The 21,218-nt window shown below is 45.4% G+C and overlaps 1 protein-coding gene across 2 annotated transcripts in view; it reads left to right on the forward strand.

Annotated features, from left to right (window-relative positions):
• The first annotated feature begins 1,810 nt into the window (after positions 1–1,810).
• The window catches only part of TRAF3IP2 (TRAF3 interacting protein 2), a 44,333-nt gene continuing 24,925 nt past the window's right edge, over positions 1,811–21,218 (forward strand). Inside the window, exons 1-2 of one of the 2 annotated variants that reach the window (XM_047101574.1) lie at positions 1,811–1,898; positions 14,588–15,418. In XM_047101574.1, the coding sequence (XP_046957530.1) occupies positions 14,596–15,418 (823 nt within the window). In that variant the 5' untranslated portion in view covers positions 1,811–1,898; positions 14,588–14,595. Of the gene's footprint in view, positions 1,899–5,691; positions 5,807–14,587; positions 15,419–21,218 lie in introns of those variants that run through there. The other variant, XM_047101575.1, reaches the window with a different exon arrangement.

A 21,218-nucleotide genomic window follows, 5' to 3' on the forward strand; every position in this document is an offset into this window, starting at 1 on the left:
CAGCACTACAGCACTTGGTTATCTTCCTACAGGGCCCTTAGGCCTCACGGCTGGGAAAACAGTCGGTGGGAGCCATGGAAAAAAAGATTCTCCCTGTTCTTCCCGATGAGTTGTATTCCAAAGGTAGTACTTGACAGAAGCATCTTCCAGGCTTTTTCCCAATCCATGTAAGGGACCTAAGAGAAATGAAAACTATTTTTCACCCCACCCCCTTCTTTGCTCTCCTTCTTATTTCCTCCCCTTGGCATTCTTTTCTTCTCTGTCCTCCTCTCCTAACACAGATAGCTTTTTCAAAGTATCCTGGTACCAGCTGCTGCACAGAGAATACTATTTTTCTCTAAACTAAAAAAAAAAAAAAAAAAAAAAAAAAAGATTATTATTATAGTAATTTTGAGGCAGAAAGGTCAAGGCTAAGGTAGCAAGTACAAATTTTTTTTGAAAAATATGTTTGTGGAAAAAAAGAATCAAACAGTCCATATGTGTAAATAGTATATAAGTCCTCCGTTCTCACTCATTGCCCTCAATCTCATTCCCGGGGGGCTGAAAACCACTCAACAGTTTGGATGTGTTCTTCCAGACATTTATGATTTATTCATCTGATGCATATAGAATGGTTGCTCACTATGTTCCGGGCAGGTGTCAGGGCCAACCAGCAGTGAACAAGCATGAATCTGTATATGAATGTACACGTGTTTATCTGCCATATATATTGACAAAGATGAGATCATGTTAATAAATAATATAGTCACTTTTGCATGTTAGAATGTAGAAATATATACACACATATTTATTATTTTTCACAGCTGCATAGTATTCCATCACAAGGATATACCAAAATATATGCAACCTGTTATACGTTATTTTAAAAACAAGCCGTGTTTCCTTTGCTTGCAGTGTAGAGCAACCCACTTCGTGTGACCTACTTGAGCAGAACCTGGCAGTGTGGATGGGGATGCTCTGGGACCTGTCCCCTGCACAAGGGTGGAGAGATGGCTGGCAGCGTGTGCTGACCCTTGGGACTCTTCAACGGGCAGGCAAGGCCAGCACCAGGAGCACAGTGTGCCTGCCCAGGCATCTGGCTGTGGTGCCCAGTCGGCCAGTGGCGGAACTGAGTTCACACCCACATCCCTCCGACTCCAGAGCTCTAGCGGCCACAGCTCCCATCATGTGCTTCCTTTGACAATAAATTCTCCAGTCTATGGATTAAACAAGGAGAAGGAAGGAGAGGAAATAAACTTGAGGTCATGAAAAACGCAGCCAAAGGAGGACAGTGCATGCATACTTGTGCTTGTGTGCATGCACGTGTGTGCACGCACGCAGGCTCACATGAGGATGGGCAGTGAGTCCTGCCCCCACATGAGCAAGGGCAGCAAATGCTGACGTTTAAACAGATAGTAAGAAGCTCTTGACTCACACTCCACCCCGCTATCTGCCCCTAATCTCCTCTTTTGGAGCAGCTAATGAATAACCAATCTTAACACCCAAATCCAATCCCTCTCCAGACACCTTGTCTAGGGCTGGGGCGCGGCAGTAGCACCGAGGTCCAGGGCAGTGCGGGCATTCCTCCGCAGTTACTTAGCTGGGTGGTGGAAACAAAAATGCACCCCAATTGGTCAGTCAGTGGCCTTTTTTAGTGAATGAAGGAGGTTTCTGTTTTAAGAAATAAAGTGACTTCTCAGCTGTTGATTCACTGCCCACAGGGAGATTTTCTCGGCAGAGGCTTCCTAGCCTCCGTAGAAATTTGCATACAACTTCCACTTCCTGCTTCAGAGCTTGTTCGACCGCTTACCTGGGCCTGGAGAGGGAGGAGGGAGGCGGGAGCGACCCAAGGTGGAGTGTGAGAAGGAGAGAGCACGACCACCCCGTCAGCCGGTCTGTCTGTCCGTGGTGGTGCTAAGGTAAGTCGTTCAGAGCTGTCGCCTGCCTGGCCTTACTTTTTAGCTGCTGACCCATTTTCCAAAAGCAGTTTTCGCCTTCGCTGAAATGTTCTGCCTTACTTTCCCCCCACCTTCCACTCCCCACCTTTTTAACCTGTTCGTGTAGAGACCGGCTGGGGCTGAGAAAATGACACCTAAGTATCTGGCTGCCAGAAAGTGCTGGTGGTTTAGTATTTCAGACAGGCGAGAGGAGATTAACTCTCTGAGGGGTGGAAAGCGCACACACGGGTGTTTTCTCGGAGCTGTCTGGGAACCATTTGTTTGAGTACTTCGTGTCCCACAAGTTTCGGTTAAGAATCCAGCCTCACTTCTCCAAGGAGGGAGCCAGGGATGGCAAAAATTAAGTCATTGGCTTCCAGCCCCGGGACACGTCAGTGGCAAAGATGGAAGGAAAACTCCCAGTTTTCTCGATCCTTGTTTCATGCAGGGAAAAGATCAACCCCATATTCGTGGGCCAGGAAGTTCAGCTCAGCTCTGCGCTGGCTCCCGGCTGCCTTCCCAGCGCTCTCCCACAGCCCCCCACCCCTCCCAGGCAACCCAGACGTTTGCTGGCACAGAAAACAAGGAGAGAAATGCTATTACTCGATCTTAGAAGCTCATCAAGTTTCATGTGACTTTCAAGTTCAAGATGGTCTCTTAGAATAGGGCAATTTTAATGCGGGGCAGGGGGAGAGACCGAATAAATAATAAAAAAGGACAAAAAACTCCGTTTCAAGTCCTCACTCCATTCCTTGCTGGCTTTGTGGCTTAAGCAATCACTTTGGTTTCCCTAGGACTGGATTTCTTCATCAATAAAATGTGTGTGGGGGGTGAACTAACATGATTTTGTCTAAATTCCCTTCTCACAAAATAAAGCTAGGAAAATGGGAGTCCCCAGAGGGCTAGCCGTAATGGGTGATCTTGGAAGACTTACTTTGTTTACTGACTATTCAAATATGTGAATTTTACCTCCTGCTACTAGATGGTTAGTTCCTTGAGGAAAAGGACTTTGTTTCTTAATCCTTTTCTACCCTTTAGCACAAGTATACTGTCAAACACCTCATAGGTGCTCAAGCTTTTATCACATAAGCTGCTTTGACTTCTGTTTCACTCACCTGTTCTCAAAGCACAAGGTAAAAGCCTCAGTCAGGGCCAAAGGCTGGGGGAATCTGGGCAGCCACGTGGCTCTGCGGGAGGCTGCCGGGAATTTAGGCGTTTTTATTGGCTCTAGTTACATAAAACGGGGTTTCTTAAATTAGTTCATGTCCCATTTGGGTTGCTCAGGAAGAACTGTCCTATGCACTTGCCCACAGATTCATGGCAGGCCAGAGAACTGGCAGGCCAGCCTGGCTCCAGAAGGTTGCATTACTGACTTAGCTGGAGCTGAAAACCACTCCTGGGCTAGACCAATAATCGCTGCATGTGGGGCCTTTAATGGGAGGTGAAAGGAAGCTATGAAGTACATCCTAATAGCATGTAAGGGTGATGGCTATGATTGGACACATTAGATGGCAGACACAGGATCCTTAACCTTTTCCAAGCCACTACTTTATTATTATTGTTGTTGTTGTTATTATTTCTTTGGGCAATTATTTTTTGTCACTACCGTTCCAACAGGCCCTGGCTGATGGGGATGGGCTGACTCAGTGCTTTCAGTATTGCTAAACTGTTTCTGTGGAAAGGCCCTGGTGTAGTCATTGTCACGTTCTTAGATGGCCCTCTCTATGCCCCCCAGGATGAGAGGGCAGGAATTTCGAGATGTTTCACCTGTGATGAATTACTGATTCTAATTTCGAAGGGTGAAGCACCATTATCTGAAATGAGGCTAACTGCTCTCAGCCGCCAGCCCTGCTTTTACCCAGAAAGACCACCCGTAGCCATTCTTAATCTGGTGTTACAGCTCCAAGTCATTTTTTTAAATTTTTTTTTAACGTTTATTTTTGAGACAGAGAGAGACAGAGCATGAACAGGGGAGGGGCAGAGAGAGAGGGAGACACAGAATCGGAAGCAGGCTCCAGGCTCTGAGCCATCAGCCCAGAGCCCGATGCAGGGCTCGAACTCACGGACCGCGAGATCGTGACCTGAGCTGAAGTCGGACGCTTAACCGACTGAGCCACCCAGGCGCCCCTTCAAGTCATTTTTTGATGACAGTCATGAAACAGTGTGGTGCCTCTGCTCACTGTGTGTGGTGGGCTGACTAGGGAGTGCAGTCAGGGCAGTGAACCAGCATGGATGAACCATCATCCTAACTCAGGGATACTGACTCTTGGAGGGTGCAAAGACAGAAAGTGTTGAAGCTTGTTTCTCTCAGGGTTAAGGAGTTAGTGACTTTCAAACGCTCTGAAAATACAAGGTAGTTCGATTTGCAGGCATTCTTTAACAGGCATTCAGAAAGATAGATTATGTGGGTAGTTTGTCTAAATGAAATCTGTTCTACCCTGCACAGAATCGAAATCTCAGAAATACCCTGAATCCAACCATTTTTCTGCAGCAGGAAGTTTTAGATTAGCCCATAACAATATGTAACAATTGCAGGCAACTGTTTGGGGGCGGGGGCAAGGGCACAGATGAGGCACATTAAACTTTATATTCCTTTCAGATCCAATGAAATGACCCCTGATGTTTGACCACATTTCCTTATCAAAACAATCCTGCCGGCCTTTCGTGAGAAAGCATCTGAGGATTGGAATCAAGAAGCTCTCCCCTTGGGCCTCTCCCGTTTCTTCTAAGTGCGTTGTCACCAAGATATTTTTAGTTCATGAAACCCCAGCTGTCCCTTCTCCCCCCGACATTCTTTGCGTCTCTTCACCAGCAGGCCTCTACTAGCCCACATGTACTTCGATGCCTGGCCGCTCGTGTCGCTCTGTGCGCGCGTGTGTGCATGCATCTAGACCTTCCCGGAGGCCGCAAGTTGTACCCTGGCCGAGGAGGTGGGGGGGGCTTTCATGTACCGGCTGAACCGGAGAGTTGTGCCAGTTTGGGTTGGCTCCCTGACCAGGCAGCCGAGGTGGAGCGATTTGGGAGTGATGGAACTGACTGCCGCCCCCAGCCTGCATGTCCCCATTCCTTCCACCCTGAACACCGAGGCTGGCTGGGATCTTGGCAGGTCCCTCAGCGATGAGGAAAACTTGGCTCTTTTCTGCCTCATTGTTTTCCTGCCCTGGGGTCCCAGTGTTTTTCCTTCTTCCCCTCTCAGGGTCATTAGGTCTCCCTGCCATCTCCGATCTGCCTTCCTCCTCGGTGCTGTCGTCCAGGCTCTTCCTGGCTCACCAGCTTACCTACAACACTCTTGCCTTTCACTGTATTCATTCTTTCTCTTCCCTTCCAACTGCCCTTTCTCGTATTCAGTAATACATAAAAATCACAAATAAGTCTCTCTCCTACACTAATAAAAGGCAGATTGTTTTAAATGTCCTTCAAGTTTTCCCCTCTTTCCTTGTGTCTCTCCTCTTCCATTCTCCTTTCTTTAAAAAATTTTTTTTAACGTTTTTATTTATTTTTGAGACAGAGAGAGACAGAGCATGAAGGGGGGAGGGGCAGAAAGAGAAGGAGACACAGAATCGGAAGCAGGCTCCAGGCCCTGAGCCATCAGCCCAGAGCCCGACGCGGGGCTCGAACTCACGGACCGTGAGATCGTGACCTGAGCTGAAGTCGGACGCTTAACCGACTGCACCACCCAGGCGCCCCTCTCCTTTCTTATGTTCTATCCCTTCATCTTCCTCTCCTGATTTTTCCTTTCTGCCCCTTCGTCTTCACTCTAGGGCTTGGACTGAAATTAAGAATCACAGACATGTGCTGAGAGAAACCTTATCCGGAGCAGAACAAACAAAAACCTGGGCCGGTTTGAGGTTGCTCTCCAAATGTTTATCACCAACTAACAACATAGCCAGGTCAGTCCATTCCCACTAGTCCATGGTCTCCTTGCTCAGTGGCTCAGAACAGTTCCAGAGTGAACTTCAAATCAGGTCAGGTCATGCCGTGCTGCCTTGAGCATGATGTGAGTTGTACCGTGCAGGGGATGAACAAGGGCCAGTAAATGTTCCCTTGTCTCCAGGGCTCACCACTGCTTCCAATCCTCTGGCACACCAAATGGAAGAACTTCTCTGTCTGGGAAATTCTGCAAGTAAACTTGGAAGTATTTATTCACTGGAATTTGAACCGGAGCCAAACAGTTCACTCAAAACCAGCCTCCACTGAGCAAACTGACATTGTGAAAGTTTGCATGCATTTGGGCAGTAAACAAAGAGCATTAATGAGTTTAAAGATTTTTTTTTTAATAACATGGCTTTTAGACTTTTAATTTATAAAAAACAAAAAATTACTCTCTGCAGAATGAAGACCTTGAGAATCTGTAATTGAAAGTATCGGATCCAAATTGGATCTGAGGATCTTTCTAGCTGTAAATGTATATATTTATTACGTCCACCTGAAATATTCATGGTGTGTGCCTCTAGGACTCTTCAAGACTATTGTTGACCCAAAGAATTCTTTAAAAAAAAAAAAATCCACGTGGTTGGTGAACAGCAAGCCTTGATTATTTAGGAGCTGGTAATGTGGTTTATTAATTACTCAGGCTGCTCACTCCTGCCCTTCCTCTGTTTCTCGCTGTCTATTTGTCTTCTTCCAGGGACATAACACCTTCATTAAATCCCATCCGTCCTTGCCTCAGAGGCGTCCCCTGGAAGATATCCCCTCTCTAGATGCATCACCATTTATCATCACCTTTTGTTTGTGCTCTGTCAACCAGTTTTCAATTTATTTTGAATTCAGTTTATGATTAAAATTTAATGAGATCCAATCAAGTGCTTTTCTCAAATCAAGATGCCTCTGCAGTCCTCATCCATGTCCTCTATTGTACTGGAATGAAGGAAAGCCACCACAGGTTTCCCGCCCGGTAATCCTTTATAAAACACAGGTGGCCCGTATCCACGCCTCCTTAGCTTCAAGGTGAAGAGTCTGAAACATATTCATTCCAGAAGCTTCCAGGGGTTACTCAGCTGCTCCAATCCCCTCCCCTGCCCTTGAAAGTCAGGGTTCTTAACCACGAAACAGACTGTTAAGTGCATGGGTTCTGGTGCTGAGCTGCTTGGACTTGAATCCTGTCTGTGCTGCTTACTGGACATATGACCTTGGGAAAGTCACTTAACCTCCCTGTGTCTCAGTTTCCCCATCTGTAAAATGAGGTTGACAATCATACCTACCAAATAAGGTAGCTGTGAGGATGAAATAAGTTAATACATGTAAAGCACTTGGAACAATATTTGACACATAGTAAACATTCAACAAATATTAGCAGTTACTACTAATAAAGGGGAAGGTTTCTTTGTATTTTATCAGTGTAATCTGTATCAGCCATTGGTAAACTATAACCCTCAGGCCAAATGTGGCCCATAGTCTGTTTTTGCTACAGCATACTGCTAAAAATGGCTTTTGTATTTTTAAAGTGTTGCTTAAAAACAAATTTTTTAAATAAGCAAGAGTATGAGACAGAGACCATCTGTGGTCCATAAAGCGTGAACTCTTTACTCTCTGGACTTTTACGGAAAAAGTTTGCTCCTGATCTATGTGGTTTAATGGAAAGATCTCGGAGATCTATAGGCTAGATTCAGCTGTGACTTTGGAAGAGCTACTTAATGTATCTCTAACCCTCTGTGAAATAGGAATAGGAAAGTTATAGGACATACCCTGTGTGGCCCAGCTCTTTTTAAGACAAAAGGCCATGCATATCGAATGTGCCATAAATATATATATTGGTTAAGAAGATATGGTCTTCATTCATTAGGCTCATATAATAACGCTAGCATTCGGGTATAAAACCAGTGAACATAGTCTAGAAGAAAGTTCTAAAGCCAAATCAGTTGTAACAATAATAAAACAGGTTTTGTTTTTTGAGAGCTTGATATAGGCCGGGTTCTGCAGTCAGCATTTTATTTACATCTTCTTTTATCTTCACAACATCCCTGTAAGACAAATGGTCTTTCCCCCATTTTACATATTAGAAAAATGAGGCCCAGGGAAGTAAAGTAATTTTCTCAAGGTCTCACATCTAATCATGCAGCTGGCAAAGAAAGAATTAAAACGTGGGGAGTTTGAATGTAGAGCCTGTGCATTTAAATACTACATCCTAGAAATATGTGTTGGTTCAGAGTAAGTCCATCTGGAAAGCAGAAGCCACAGTTCACTGCGAACGTGGACATGAAGTCTCTTCACGTGTGCCCTGAGAGAACTTGTTTTGCACTCAGGCCAGGGCGGTATGTAATGGACATGCAGAAAGGAAGGTTGGGATGAGGGAAGGAAAAGAAGCTTTTTTATGAACTGTGAGATCAGAAAAATCGTGTTTTGAAGACTTAATAGGCTCTGTTTCAAGAAACTAAGAATTTAAGGCAGGATGTGCTGGAGAAGAAAAAAGTTGCCGGGAACAGATACCAGCAAAGAGTTGGAGGCAGCTCCAGGGGATTGACTAAGAGCTGTGTGCAGGAAAAGGGAGGAGGGGGTGGGAAATTCTGTGAATGGGACACCAGGGAGCATTGTCACATGGGATGTTGGAACCGCTGCCATCTGGATAAGAGCTTATCTGCAAAATCAGGCTACTCAAGGTAGAGTGGATATGCTAAGAGAAAGGTTTCAGGCCAGAGGAGGCAGAAAGGAAGCCAAAGACGAGACTTGGACAGAGAAAAACCGCCGGATTTGAAGAAAGTTGCGGTCAGAATCAAGGGCTAGAACCACAGCTCACTGTCCAAAGGGCAATGAGATTCAAGAGAAGGGAAGTTAGCGTCTTTTGGGTCAACTCAGTGAATCAGAACCAGACTCCCGTGCATGACTGCTTCAGCCTAGCTGTGTGTACTCCAGACTAGCCCTCTGTTCCTGGCTGGTGCCCACCCATTCCTGCCCCCGGGGGGCAAATGTTTTCACCCTCAGCGGAATGGTCTTTTGTCTTTTCAGAGACACGCCTCCCCTTCCTTCACGGTTGGTTCTTAATCTTTGTGAACAGCAGGACCACTCTGAAGCTTTTCCTTTTCTCCTATCTTTTAAGTAGATATATAAGGTATAAAATGCTCCGGAAAGCAAGCGTCCCTCCTGTTCCCATTCCCCAGCCATCCAGTTCCCTTTCCAGAGGCGACCGTTGTTCCAAATTTCTGACGAGATGGCATGTGCATACACAACCTCAGATCTGCACACTGTTCTCCTCTTTACTTTTCCTAACTTCACAAATAAACCTTGGACATCGTTCCACATCAGTCCCCAGAGCACTTCCTTTGTCTTTTTAAAAAAGACACAGAGCAGGGGCGCCTGGGTGGCGCAGTTGGTTAGGCGTCCGACTTCAGCCAGGTCACGATCTCGCGGTCTGTGAGTTCGAGCCCCGCGTCGGGCTCTGGGCTGATGGCTCAGAGCCTGGAGCCTGTTTCCGATTCTGTGTCTCCCTCTCTCTCTGCCCCTCCCCCGTTCATGCTCTGTCTCTCTCTGTCCCAAAAATAAATAAAAAACGTTGAAAAAAAAAATTAAAAAAAAAAAAAAAGACACAGAGCAGTCGTTGTTTGGCCGGACCACAGTTTTTAAAAATTAGAACCTTTCCAGGGCGCCTGGGTGGCTCAGTCGGTTAGGCGGCAGACTTCGGCTCAGGTCATGATCTCGCGGTCCGTGACTTCGAGCCCCGCGTCGGGCTCTGTGCTGACAGCTCAGAGCCTGGAGCCTGTTTCAGATTCTGTGTCTTCCTCTCTGTCTGACCCTCCCCCATTCATGCTCTGTCTCTCTCTGTCTCAAAAATAAATAGACGTTAAAAAAAATTAAAAAAAAAAATTAGAACCTTTCTGCACATGTGGGTTGTTTCTAGTCTTTGCTATTACAAACAAGGCTGCATCGCCTATCTTCAGAGCCTCTTCATTTCGCAGGGTACACCCTTATCCCTGTGGAGGAAATTCTTAGAAGTGAAATTACTAGGTCAAAGGGCATAAACGTTTAAAATTCTGATAGTTCCTGCCAAATGGCACAGATCACAGAGTACAAGAGAAGTACAGTACAAGAGAATCTGCGTACCTGTGGGACTTAAAGATACACGGGAGCCCTGACCTCACCTCAGAATCTCTAGGTGTGGGGCTTGAGCACCTGTGTTCTGAGCCTCAAAAAGAGATTCTGAGCCAGAAGACTCCCTTGAGTTGAGTTCTCTCACCCTCTAGCCTCTCCCTTTCCCCAGGAATTTGCCCCGAGGCCAGGTAGACTTGACCATTATCCTCCTGGCTGACCGGCTGACCGGTCCCAGCTTCCCCCAGGCTTGCTGAGTGGGACAGGATGTCCACGAGCATCTGTCCGGGGCATTGCCACTCAGGCTTGCAGGGTCCTGGCTGTCCCTCTGGGGAGTCAGAGCCTTCTCCTCTAGAACAGTGGTAGGACACAGAGGTTTTTCCATTTCACTCCAAGTGCCACCCCCTGTTGGGGACTGGAGCACAGGCCATGTAACCATGTGGATATCATGTGACAAGCCCTGGAATAAAACAGGGAAAAATGGAAATATTAGCCGTGGGAGATATTGAATGAGTATTTTTAATGTGTAGCATTTTTACAATATTGACATTAAAGACCAAAAACGAAACGGCCATTTCCCACTAATCTGCCCATGACCCTCTGGTGCGGCATTTGCGTGTAGTTGTTCTCAGTGACACCATTTGTGTATCAGGGTTTGTTTTGCCAGTTCTGGCAGGGATCTAGGGCTGGGAGGGACCCACGTGGTAGCTGGGAGGCATGCCCACCCTCCACTGTTCCGGGCAAAGCCTGATGATGCATGAACAGACCAGCTCCCTATCTGGAACAGAATACCAGATGTTCCCTTTAGATGGTAGAAACACCTGTATTCTGCAAGCAAGGTTCACGGTCAACCCTGCCCACCGATGGGACCTCGTAGGCATGGCCCAGACTCACCTTGGGGCCTGACACTTAGTGAGCCCTTAATAAATATTTGAGAAGAAGCAAGGATGTAAGGGGGAAGGGTCCCCAAGTGGAGTAACTTTAAGAACTGTGAGTACTTGGTCCACCCAATATTCCTTGCTACCCACCGTGGTGCCTGATATTCTCACTGTCAGTGATCCTTCCAGCCACACAGATCTGTACTCTTTCCAAAAACAGGCATCCATCACTTATTCAGTCCACAAATATTTGTGTGCCAGGTACAGCTCTAGATGGTGAGAAGATAGCCATGAGCCCAACAGTCAAAAATCACATCCTCATGAAGTTTAAATTCTGGGGGAGGAGAGAAACAATAAACAATTAAGGAATGTATTAGATATTTGCAGTTATAACACACATTTTGTAGTATGTAAGATGTGATGATAACTACTGGAAAGGATGGTGAAGCAGGGAAGAGAGACAGGGAGTGAGAAGGGCAAGTAAACACTTGAGAAGGAGACCTGAAGGAGAAAGGAAGCAAGCCCTGCAGACATGTAGACAAAGAGTGTTCAGAGAAGACAGAACAGCAAGTGCAAAGGCCCTGAGATAGGGCTTTTGATTTCCTCTATTAGTTTTCTCTCTTGTTCTGGATCACAGGCAACATGAGGGCAGGAATAATGCTTTTTAAGGCTTTAGAAATACTTTTGATTACCATTCACTGTATACCCTTTTGTACTCTTGAACTTTGTATCACTTGCAAGTATTACTTGTTATTAAAAAAAGGGTTTCATTCAGCCCATGCCTCAGAAGGAGGTTATAGAGCACAGAGTTGGACACATAGTAGGTTCAGTAATTATTTGCTCTTTGAATATTTGATAGTGACACGTTTAAAACACCAAGGGTTGTTTTGCCTTTTATGGTTTACTAATCCCATAGCTTTCCCCAGAGGCCATTTATTGCCGGCTGATCGTTACTACCATCCAAGGGGTAGTTTTAGTTTAATTTCAGAACAGTTTTAATTGTAGAATTCCCACCATAAGATAGACCTCAGATTTCCAGTTATGTGAGATGGCCACGCTTGTCACTTTTTTTTATTAGCTTCTTTCAAGCCCCTGGAAGGTTTGGAATTTGCAATTTTTAGGAAAATACTTGTAAGGTAATCACATTTTTTTTTTTTTTAATTTATTGTTTGGAGGAGTTGGGGAGGGACAGAGGGAAAGGTGAAGGCGGGAGAGAATCTCAAGCAGGCTCTATGCCCAGCGTGGAGCCAACACAGGGCTCGATCCCCCAACCCTGGAATCGTGACCTGAGCTGAAATCAAGAATAGGATGCTTAACTGACTGAGCCATCTAGCCACACCCCCACCCCCAATAAAGTATGAAGGTATTCACATTTAAAAACCCAGGGAGGGGGCGCCTGGGTGGCTCAGTCGGTTGAGCGGTTGAGCGTACGACTTCAGCTCAGGTCACGATCTCACGGTCCGTGAGTTCGAGCCCCGCGTCGGGCTCTGGGCTGATGGCCCAGAGCCTGGAGCCTGGTTCTGATTCTGTGTCTCCCTCTCTCTCTCCTCCTCCCCCGTTCATGCTCTGTCTCTCTCTGTCTCAAAAATAAAATAAAAAAACGTTAAAAAAAATTTTTTTTTAAATAAAAAAAAAAACAAAAAAAACCCAGGGAGAGGGGTGCCTGGGTGGCTCAGTCAGTTAAGTGTCTGACTTGGGCTCAGGTGATGATCTCGCAGTTCATGAGTTCAAACCCCGCATCGGGCTCTGTGCTGACAGCTCCGAGTCTGGAGCCTGCTTCAGATTCTGTGTTTCTCTCTCTGCCCCTCCCCCACTCATGATCTGTCTCTCTCTGTTTCTCTGTCTCTCACTCAAAAAATAAATAAACGTTAAAAAAATTTTTTTTCTAAACCCAGGGAGAATGTAAACTGTGGCACCTGAATCACGTAACAAGAAATCGTTGACAGAGTGCAGGCCTTTTGCTAGCTCCCTCACTCGGGGCACCTCCTTGCCCTTCCACTCAGCTGTGGGCCCACAGACGCTTGCAGGAGGTTACACAACACTCAGCCACCCCCTCAGAAAATGCCTTTGTTTCCTGACCAGCCAAAGAGCATGTTGTGTGGCATATCCAATTTCACAGCTGTAGAAAAAGTGTAAGACAGAGAGGAAAACAATGGTGAGCACTCAAAAATAATAAATAGCTGAGATATTTGTGTTTGGGGTAGGTTCCTGTTCGTTTTTACAAGGTCTAATCGAGGTAGGTGATGAGGTCTCTTTTCTGCAGAGTCCAGAGGCCAGGGGCACGCACCGCCCAGCCGGCTGCCAAGAAGGCGGGAGGGGGGGGGGCGGTCAGCCAGCCAGGAGAAGGGGAAATGAGGCAGGGAGGGAGAGAGGGCCAGCCAGGAATTAGACACTAAAAGAGTTTTCTTCCGGGCCAGAAAACAGCACAAAGGTTGTTTGCAGCAGATGGGTACGTTTGTTACCAAGTGAGGCTAAGGAGAAGTGTTGGAGTTCACCTGGCAGGGGGTGGGGAGGCAGATAGAAGTTTCTGCCTACAGGCACTGAAGATAAATTTGGTAGGAAATTGCCGGCCCCACCTCTGCTCAGAGGGGAGCACCTTAAAACGGGTGCTGTCAGGTTCCCATTGGGACGGATACAGGGCTCAAGAGAAGGGGAGTTCATAGTCTTCAACACTTGGCTTAGAGGGACAATTGACGTACATCACGATCTGGGGCACAGCACGCCCTCAGTAAATGTATATGGCTGAAATTCTCCAGGAACCCCAAATAGGCATTTAAAAATCCACCAGCAGAGCACCACCTGTATCCTCTGTATGATATTTGAGATATACTGTGTACAAGGCCTTCACGGAACAGACCTCTGGGATGTCTTTTTTTCGTGGTCTCCCTACCACTACACCTGCTCTGGAACTTTCTGCAGGCTGTCAGTCACTCCCGTACTCTTTTTTCCCTGCCTGCCTCCTGCCTTCCGCTGGAGCTTGGGTGTCCTGGGACGTCATCTCAAGCAAACTAATGATAAGGGGAGGCTAATTTTCTCTTTTATTCCATCATGTTGATTACGGGTTCTATTTTTACAGGTAAAACCAATATTACTCGGACTGTAGGCTAAAGGCTAGTTTAGCCAGCCTTGCTAGTTCAGCCAGTTCATCACAAACCAGACGGCCACGGCTACCTTGACTGTAAGCATAGTGCCAGAGGGAATTAAGTCCAGAAAACAATCTATAGTTGTTAAGTGGGAAATGTCACTATGACCTTTTCTCCGTGCTTTTTAACTCACACTTTCTTTTTTTGTTGTTTTTTTTTTTTAATGTTTTTTGTTTGATTAAAAATGAAGCAACATTTTTAAAGTTTATAAGGTGGACACTGTCTCCCCACTGCATCCTCAGAGGCATCCTCAAAGGCAGACCAATCAATGTCTTGTGTACCCTTCACACACACACACACACACACACACACACAGCAGCCCACATTATAATTTCCCTCCTCCATACTTAGCTGTTGATATTCATCTGTCTTCCCATTGTGCTGTCTGCTGCATGACAGTCCTGTCACATTCTTTGAATCGCCTTCCATGTAAAAGTATCTTAATAAGTACTAGAGCCTTTGCCTAGAGAATGAGTGAACAACTTTATGTGACTGGGGCTTTGAAACACGTTGGTGTCACACTGCTATTAACTGAAACCACATCTCGAACGAGGTCTCTTAAGGCCATAAAGTAGGGGCTCCAAGAGATGATCTGTCTTCTAAGGCTGTGGCATGTTTTCTCTTGTTCCAGAAACTAGGATGAACCGAAGCATTCCTGTGGAGGTTGATGAATCAGAACCATACCCAAGTCACTTACTGAAACCGATCCCAGGCTGTTCCCGGGAAGAGGCATCCGAACCACCTGCTCCAAATCTAAGGAACATGGCACCCAACGGCTTGTCTGTACCCCAAACCCCTCACTGTTCCTCAGGAGACTTTTCTCAGGCTCATCCACCCCTGAAACTTTCCAATCACCTGCGGCCTGTGTCCCAGCATGTCACCTGCCTGCGCACTAAAATCCTGGAGGAGAGCGAAGACAGCTTCTGGAGGAGACACCCGGACCCAGGCAAAGATTTTCCCTCGGGTTCCTCTGCAGCCTGCCAGCACAAGCCTGAGTCTGTGGTTGGAGCCCTCCCCCTGGAGCATCAGTTTTCATTTATGGAAAAACGGAATCAATGGCTAGAATCTCAGCTTTCAGCAGCTTCTCCTGACACTGGCCATGACTCAGAGAAATCAGACCAAAGTTTACCTAATGCCTCGGCAGACTCCTCGGGCAGTAACCAAGAGACGGTGCAACAGCCCCGGCCCCACAGGAACCGAGCAGCTCCAGATCTGCCTACAATAGACACGGGGTATGATTCCCAGCCCCAGGATGTCCTGGGCATCAGGCAGCTGGAAAGGCCCCTGCCCCTCACCTCTGTGTGTTACCCCCAGGACCTCCCCAGACCTCTCAGGTCCAGGGAGTTCCCTCAGTTTGAACCTCGGAGGTACCCAGCGTGTGTACAGATGCTGCCTCCCAGCCCTCATGCTCAGTGGAACTGTCATTACCATTGTCCTGGAGGTCCCCATCACCAGGTGCCATGTAAGTGAACTTCACCTCCTGTGGACATTCCGGGCTGGGTAACTAAGTAAACAAGGCCTTGTGTCCATGTCTCACATCTCTAGACCAGCACAGATAGGTCAGAATGCAGGGAAGGCATTCTGCTTCCCAGAATAGGGGCTTTCCAGAAGAATGCTTCATCTTAGCCCAAAGCCTGTCCCACTTGGAACCTCCTTCTCTATAAAACTTTAAGGAGAAAATGGATCCTTCTGTCTCAGTTTAATTGAAACCTGCCTACAGGCAGGGAGATGACCCAAATGACTTCTAGAGTATATTTTTGTTGTCTTCATTCTTGGGCATCCGGGTTCTTCCCAGCTGCTTCTCCATCTTAGTTTTGGCAAAGAAAGAGGCCTTCAGTCAAAAATGCCGGAATGTTATTGAAACTCTGGATTCATGCCATCACATGAAGACCGAGTTGCTCTTATGATGCTGTTACTTAAACCCCATTGGAGACTTGAGCCACCCACCTCTACTCTAACCCTGGCCACCCCCAAGGACCGCAGTCCCCCAAAACCTGTCTAACTCCTTTATACCTCCAAGCATTTGCCCTTGTTCTTCTCTATCCAGGATGTTCGTCCCCTTCGTGCACATTTGACCCAGTTCTATACCTCTTTTTTCAAACAGCTTTACAGATCTAATCAACATACTGTAAAGTTCACCCTTTACCCACTTAGGTGTACAATTCAATGAATTGTAGTATATTCACAGAGTTATACAACCATCACCTTGTAAGACTTAGCTCCAGGGTCCCTCTGGAAAACTCCCCAGATCAATCCTTTCTTCGGGCTCTCCGTTTCCTTGTGCTCTGCCTGTCAGAACACCTAATATCAGTATGCATTTACTCATGGACTCGTCTACCTCTCCCTCCAGCACAACAGCAAAGGTATATCCTTAATCCATAATTTTTCAGCGTTTAGCATAGTGGCCAGCATATGCTAGACTCTGAGGAAATTATTTCTGAATGAGCGGATGAGTGAGTAATGTGTATCAGTGCAGTAAGTGTCTCTGGAAGTGATAAAGTCTTAGCCTGAGATAAAAGGTTCATTACAATTCTTGATGTTAAGTCTCCGTTAAGGCTACTGGGAAGTCACAGGGCTGTGAGATATATTTTTCTTAGCAAATAAACGTGGTACAAAAAAGCAGTTCAAATGGTCAGACTCTTTGGTCTGATGCCTAGCTTTGAAATAAATTATAGAAATAATCAAAAATGCTGGGGCACCTGGGTAGCTCAGTTGGTTAAGTATCTGGCTTCGGCTCAGGTCATGATCTTGTGGTTCATGGGTTTGAGCCCCGTGTCAGGCTCTGCGCTGTGTGGAGCCCGCTTGAGATTCTCTCTCTCTGTCCCTCCCCCACTCGTGCTCTCTCTCTCTCTCTCTCTCAAAATAAATAAACTTAAAAAAAAAAAGAATCAAAAATCCTATAACCAATCACAATTTATGTATTTATACAAGCACACTTTGTATAAAGCCCCCTAAAGTGAATAGAGCAACACAGTAATTCATTAATTCATATTTTTTTTAAAAAAGGAGGGACAGAAACTGTTGCCCTGATGTACAAAAGCTTGCCTTCTGGAGGGGGAGGTAGGCAAGCCCATGAGTAGATGCCGTACTGACATTAGGTGTTCTGACAGGCAGAGCAGAAGCAAACAGCCTGACGAGGTGCTGATCTGGGAGATTTCCAGAGGGACACTTGAGCTAAATCTTAAAGGAGCTTAGAAGACAGTTGGAAGAAAAAGTAGGAATAAATGTGAGGTTAAGAGTGATGCCAGGAGGTGTGGAAGCAGCAAGCTCAGGGAGAAAGAGGCTCTGAGGCCTAAAGCTGAGACCTTGAGTTTGGGAGGCTGGGAAGTCACTGACTGGGGTTGTAGACACCTCGGCCTGCTCTCTGGGCCCAGTAATAGGATGGGTGTGGTGGCCGAATTCCTTACATGTGAATCACTGAGGCCTGGACCTTGGCAGGGTCAGGGGTACATTTATTTCTCAATGATTTCCAGGATAAAAGGGAATAATTCTGGAAGGATAATACCATAAACTACTTTTTAACATTCTACTCTGTGCATTTAAAGATGATTTTTCTGATCAAAAAAAATCAGAATCAGAATTTTGCTCTCAAAATTGAAATATGCCTAAAAGTTCAATTCATACTTCTGTCACCTAAATATAATTCCTTATTGGGGTTTTGACATATAAAATATATGTCAGATATATATCTCCTCCTTTCCCCCCTCCTCCTTTCTGCCCCCCTCTCCTCCTCCCTCCCTCCGCCCCTCCCCCTGCATATGCACGTGTGTGTGTGTGTGTGTGTGTGTGTGTGTGCTCTCTCTCTCTCTCTCTCTCTCTCTCTCAAAAAAAAAAAAAAAAGTGCTGCATGTATTTTATCAGATGGATCTACCAAATTGTTTTTAAGCTATTCTCCATTGTTAGACATTGTTACTAGTTTCCAGTTTCTGATCCAATAAGCAATGCTAGGACAATCATGTATAGGAGTTTTTTTCTGCATTTCTGATGAATTCCTAAGATTAATGTGTAGAAGTGTGAATATTTAGTAAGGGCTTTGTGATACTAAGTCCCAGGCAGTTGCCTTTCCCCACTAACAGGAGAAAGCCTGGTTATGACAGACAAAGAAAGCATTAACTCCTTATGATTCAAGGATCCCAGAAAGATCTTCCCACGTGGAAATATTTTTTGTGCTGAAGTCTGAAATGACCCCACCAGCAATCCAGTCTTTGGAGGTGAGTGCAAATTGCCCCCTCCAGGCAGACTCTTTTAAAATGCAAACATCTCTGACTGGGGAATCTTTTTGTCTCTAATACCTTCTGATGAGATTTCTCTCATCAACTGCCTTGCCCTGGCTCTGTATACCATTTCCTTCCACCAAAGCGGTGAGAAGGGGACCACTGGGGGTCCTGGGGGGAGGAGAGGTGATGAAAGGCTGAGGGGAGAACTTGGACAGGAGAAGGGAATAATTCAGAGAAGACATACAGTCAGTAAGCGTATGTAACATTACTAAATTTAAGAAAAATGTATATATGCAAAATTTTTTAAGATACCATTTTCCTAATTAGATATGCAAAAAGATAAAAACGTCAGAGAACATCCAGTGTTAGTGGGGTTATGGGGCAATGAACACCCCCGTCTACTCTTGGCAGGAGTATAAATTGGTACAATCTTCTGGAAGGCAATCTCCCTATTTATCAAAATTTTAAATGTGCTTCCTTGGCCCCGCAGATGCACTTACAGGATCTATCCCAGGGAAACGGTAAACAAGCATATGAAAACACATGAACAGGGATGCTTAGTAAAGCACTGTTGTATTACAGTGAAAAGGAAAACAATTCAAATGCCGCTCAGTAAGGGGACAGATAAGTAATTTGAGATTTATTTATACAACAGACTACTAGACCTCTGTTACACAGAATAAAATACACATTCTGACTTTATATAAAAAAAAAGATCAAGCAGAAAAGCAAGATGCAGTGTTTATCTCATATGTGTTATTTTTAAAAGCTATATATGTTTAAACACCGTACATTGAAAAATCTGGAACAATTGCCCCAATTGTTATCAGTGATCATGGCTTGGGGTAGTCAGGGTGGGGCGGGGGAGTGCAGACAGGGAATTAAGAAGAGACAGAGAGACTGTCCTTCTAACTTTATATACTTTTCTTAAATTTGTTATAGCAAGCAGGTATTATGTTTATAATTGAAAAATAAGTAAAAGTGAAAAAGAAGAAAGAAAACCCCCCAGGAAATGAAAGTATATAGCACACTAATTTACCATGCCTTTCTTTGCCCTGGCCCCGGCTCCCAAAAGCATCTAATCACAAGGAATAGGGTCAGGATTGGGCTGGCTTTGTCAGGGAAGACTTGTGCTTATGGTTTTCTTCAGAGCACTGCAAGCCCAGAATATTTATGAGGCCCCCGGCACCAATGGCTCCCATGAAGGCCGCTCTGAAGATTAAATGAGATAATATACTGAAGGCACTAGGAAAGTAAGCCCTCAACAACTAGCAGCTCTTAGTTATCATTGTTATTACTCACATGGATCCAGCAGCCCAGTCCTGGAGAGCGCCCCTCCCTTTCCACACTCCTCTCACCGGCACAGATTTTAAGTATTCAGAGCAGGTGTACAAATGCTTAGTTTCATGTCAGGACTATAACGGCACTTAATTGCCAACAAAACCACTTCAAAAGAGCTGTTCACCTAAGGGATGCTCGTGCAGTTGGAAACGTGGTTCTACTTGGCTTTAGAAGAGCATTACTTCCTCATCCCTTAATGAAAACATAAATAAATAATGATCACCATGCAAATGGCATACCCTAGCCTTTGCAAGTTAAAGCAGAAATGGTTACCGGTCACCCCTTTCATGTAAAAAAAAAAAACCAACCAAACAAAAAACAAGTTCAAAGCAGTAGAATAGGCTTAATGTCTTCTCCCCTACCCCCACCAGACCTCCCAGAGAAGTTGGCCTCTTATTGTCTCAGGATCCCTCCACTGAAGGTCACCAGAATGGAGATCATGGCTGTGCAATCAAATAAAGCCCATGATGCAAATAACTTGGGGAAAAAAAAACGTATTAAATCTAAACAGCCTTTATTTTACTATAAAATTTTTTGCTTTCTCTACCAAGAATACTGAATAAAATAAAACTGTGGGCACAGGCCTACTATTGCTGACAGGAACCCGAAAAAGTGATTATTCGTATGCTAGAGTGCATACACAATTAAAAGTAAGGAAAAGAATAACCCAGATGGAAGAAATGATAAAGGACCTGCCTTTCAGGAACCGCAGCTGCTTACAGCTGTGGGTGTTCCCGTAACAGTTTATGTTGGCCATTTTGTTTCCTGGCCAAACTGATTGCATTATATCATCATGCTTTTTGACAACTTGAAAATCAGATTTTATTTCCTCTCTCAAACTCTTGCAATACCATTCTTAATAAGGAAGAAAAATGTTGAACGTCTTGACTGATCAGTGGAAAACCTCGTTTAGGATTTGGTTTACAAATTCCAAGTGGTAAAAGCCCTAGTGACATGAAAACCGTGTGCATCCGGGCCAAGAGGCTTTCCAGACTGACAAATAACATACAGTCCCGGGCACCCATTTATGAGTGTGCAAGGTTTGTATTTTTGTTCTGTGATGAACACTGACTCGGAACTGAGGAGTTACCCTGCTCACAAATCATCTGTCTGTCACATCATCCCCCATCTCCTGCAGAATAAATTCTTGTGATGGGATTTTAGGCACCGAGGACAAATCAGTGGGGGAGATATTTTGGGGCGGTAATTCTTAAGTCTACCAAGTAGGTGGCTGCTGACTTGCACGCCTCCCCTTCTCACATACTAACGAGTGTGGGTTTGTGTTTCAAAACAGACACCCACAGACACACAGATTTTCTCTCTTTCTCCATCTATTTTGAGCTACTCAAAGAAACTGTATCCTGTTTTTCTCTGTTCGCTGCATGGCTCGCAGTGGAGGTTCAACAGATATTTGTTGAATGAATAAAAAGAAGTCTGTTCCCTGCCTCCTGAGGAAAGGAGTAATCCCTAATCATGAGTGGGGCCTTTGTGATATCAAGCCATGGAAAGGCCATCTTTAACGGCCTATGGAAGAGAGGAGGGGAGGAAAGGAGGGGTGTCAATGGGACTTGGAAACAGAACTTGTCCCTTCATTTATCAATTTATTCAACAAATATTTGCCCATCCTATGCTAGGCACTGGGTGTGCAGTGATACAACAGATGTGATCCTGTCTTCATGGACCTCATAATCTACTAGAGAGCCA

This window comes from Lynx rufus, unplaced genomic scaffold, assembly GCF_022079265.1.
Source record: "Lynx rufus isolate CCGP_SWC_20201006 ecotype Redwood Valley unplaced genomic scaffold, mLynRuf1.p SCAF_6, whole genome shotgun sequence".
Lineage (NCBI taxonomy): Eukaryota > Metazoa > Chordata > Mammalia > Carnivora > Felidae > Lynx > Lynx rufus.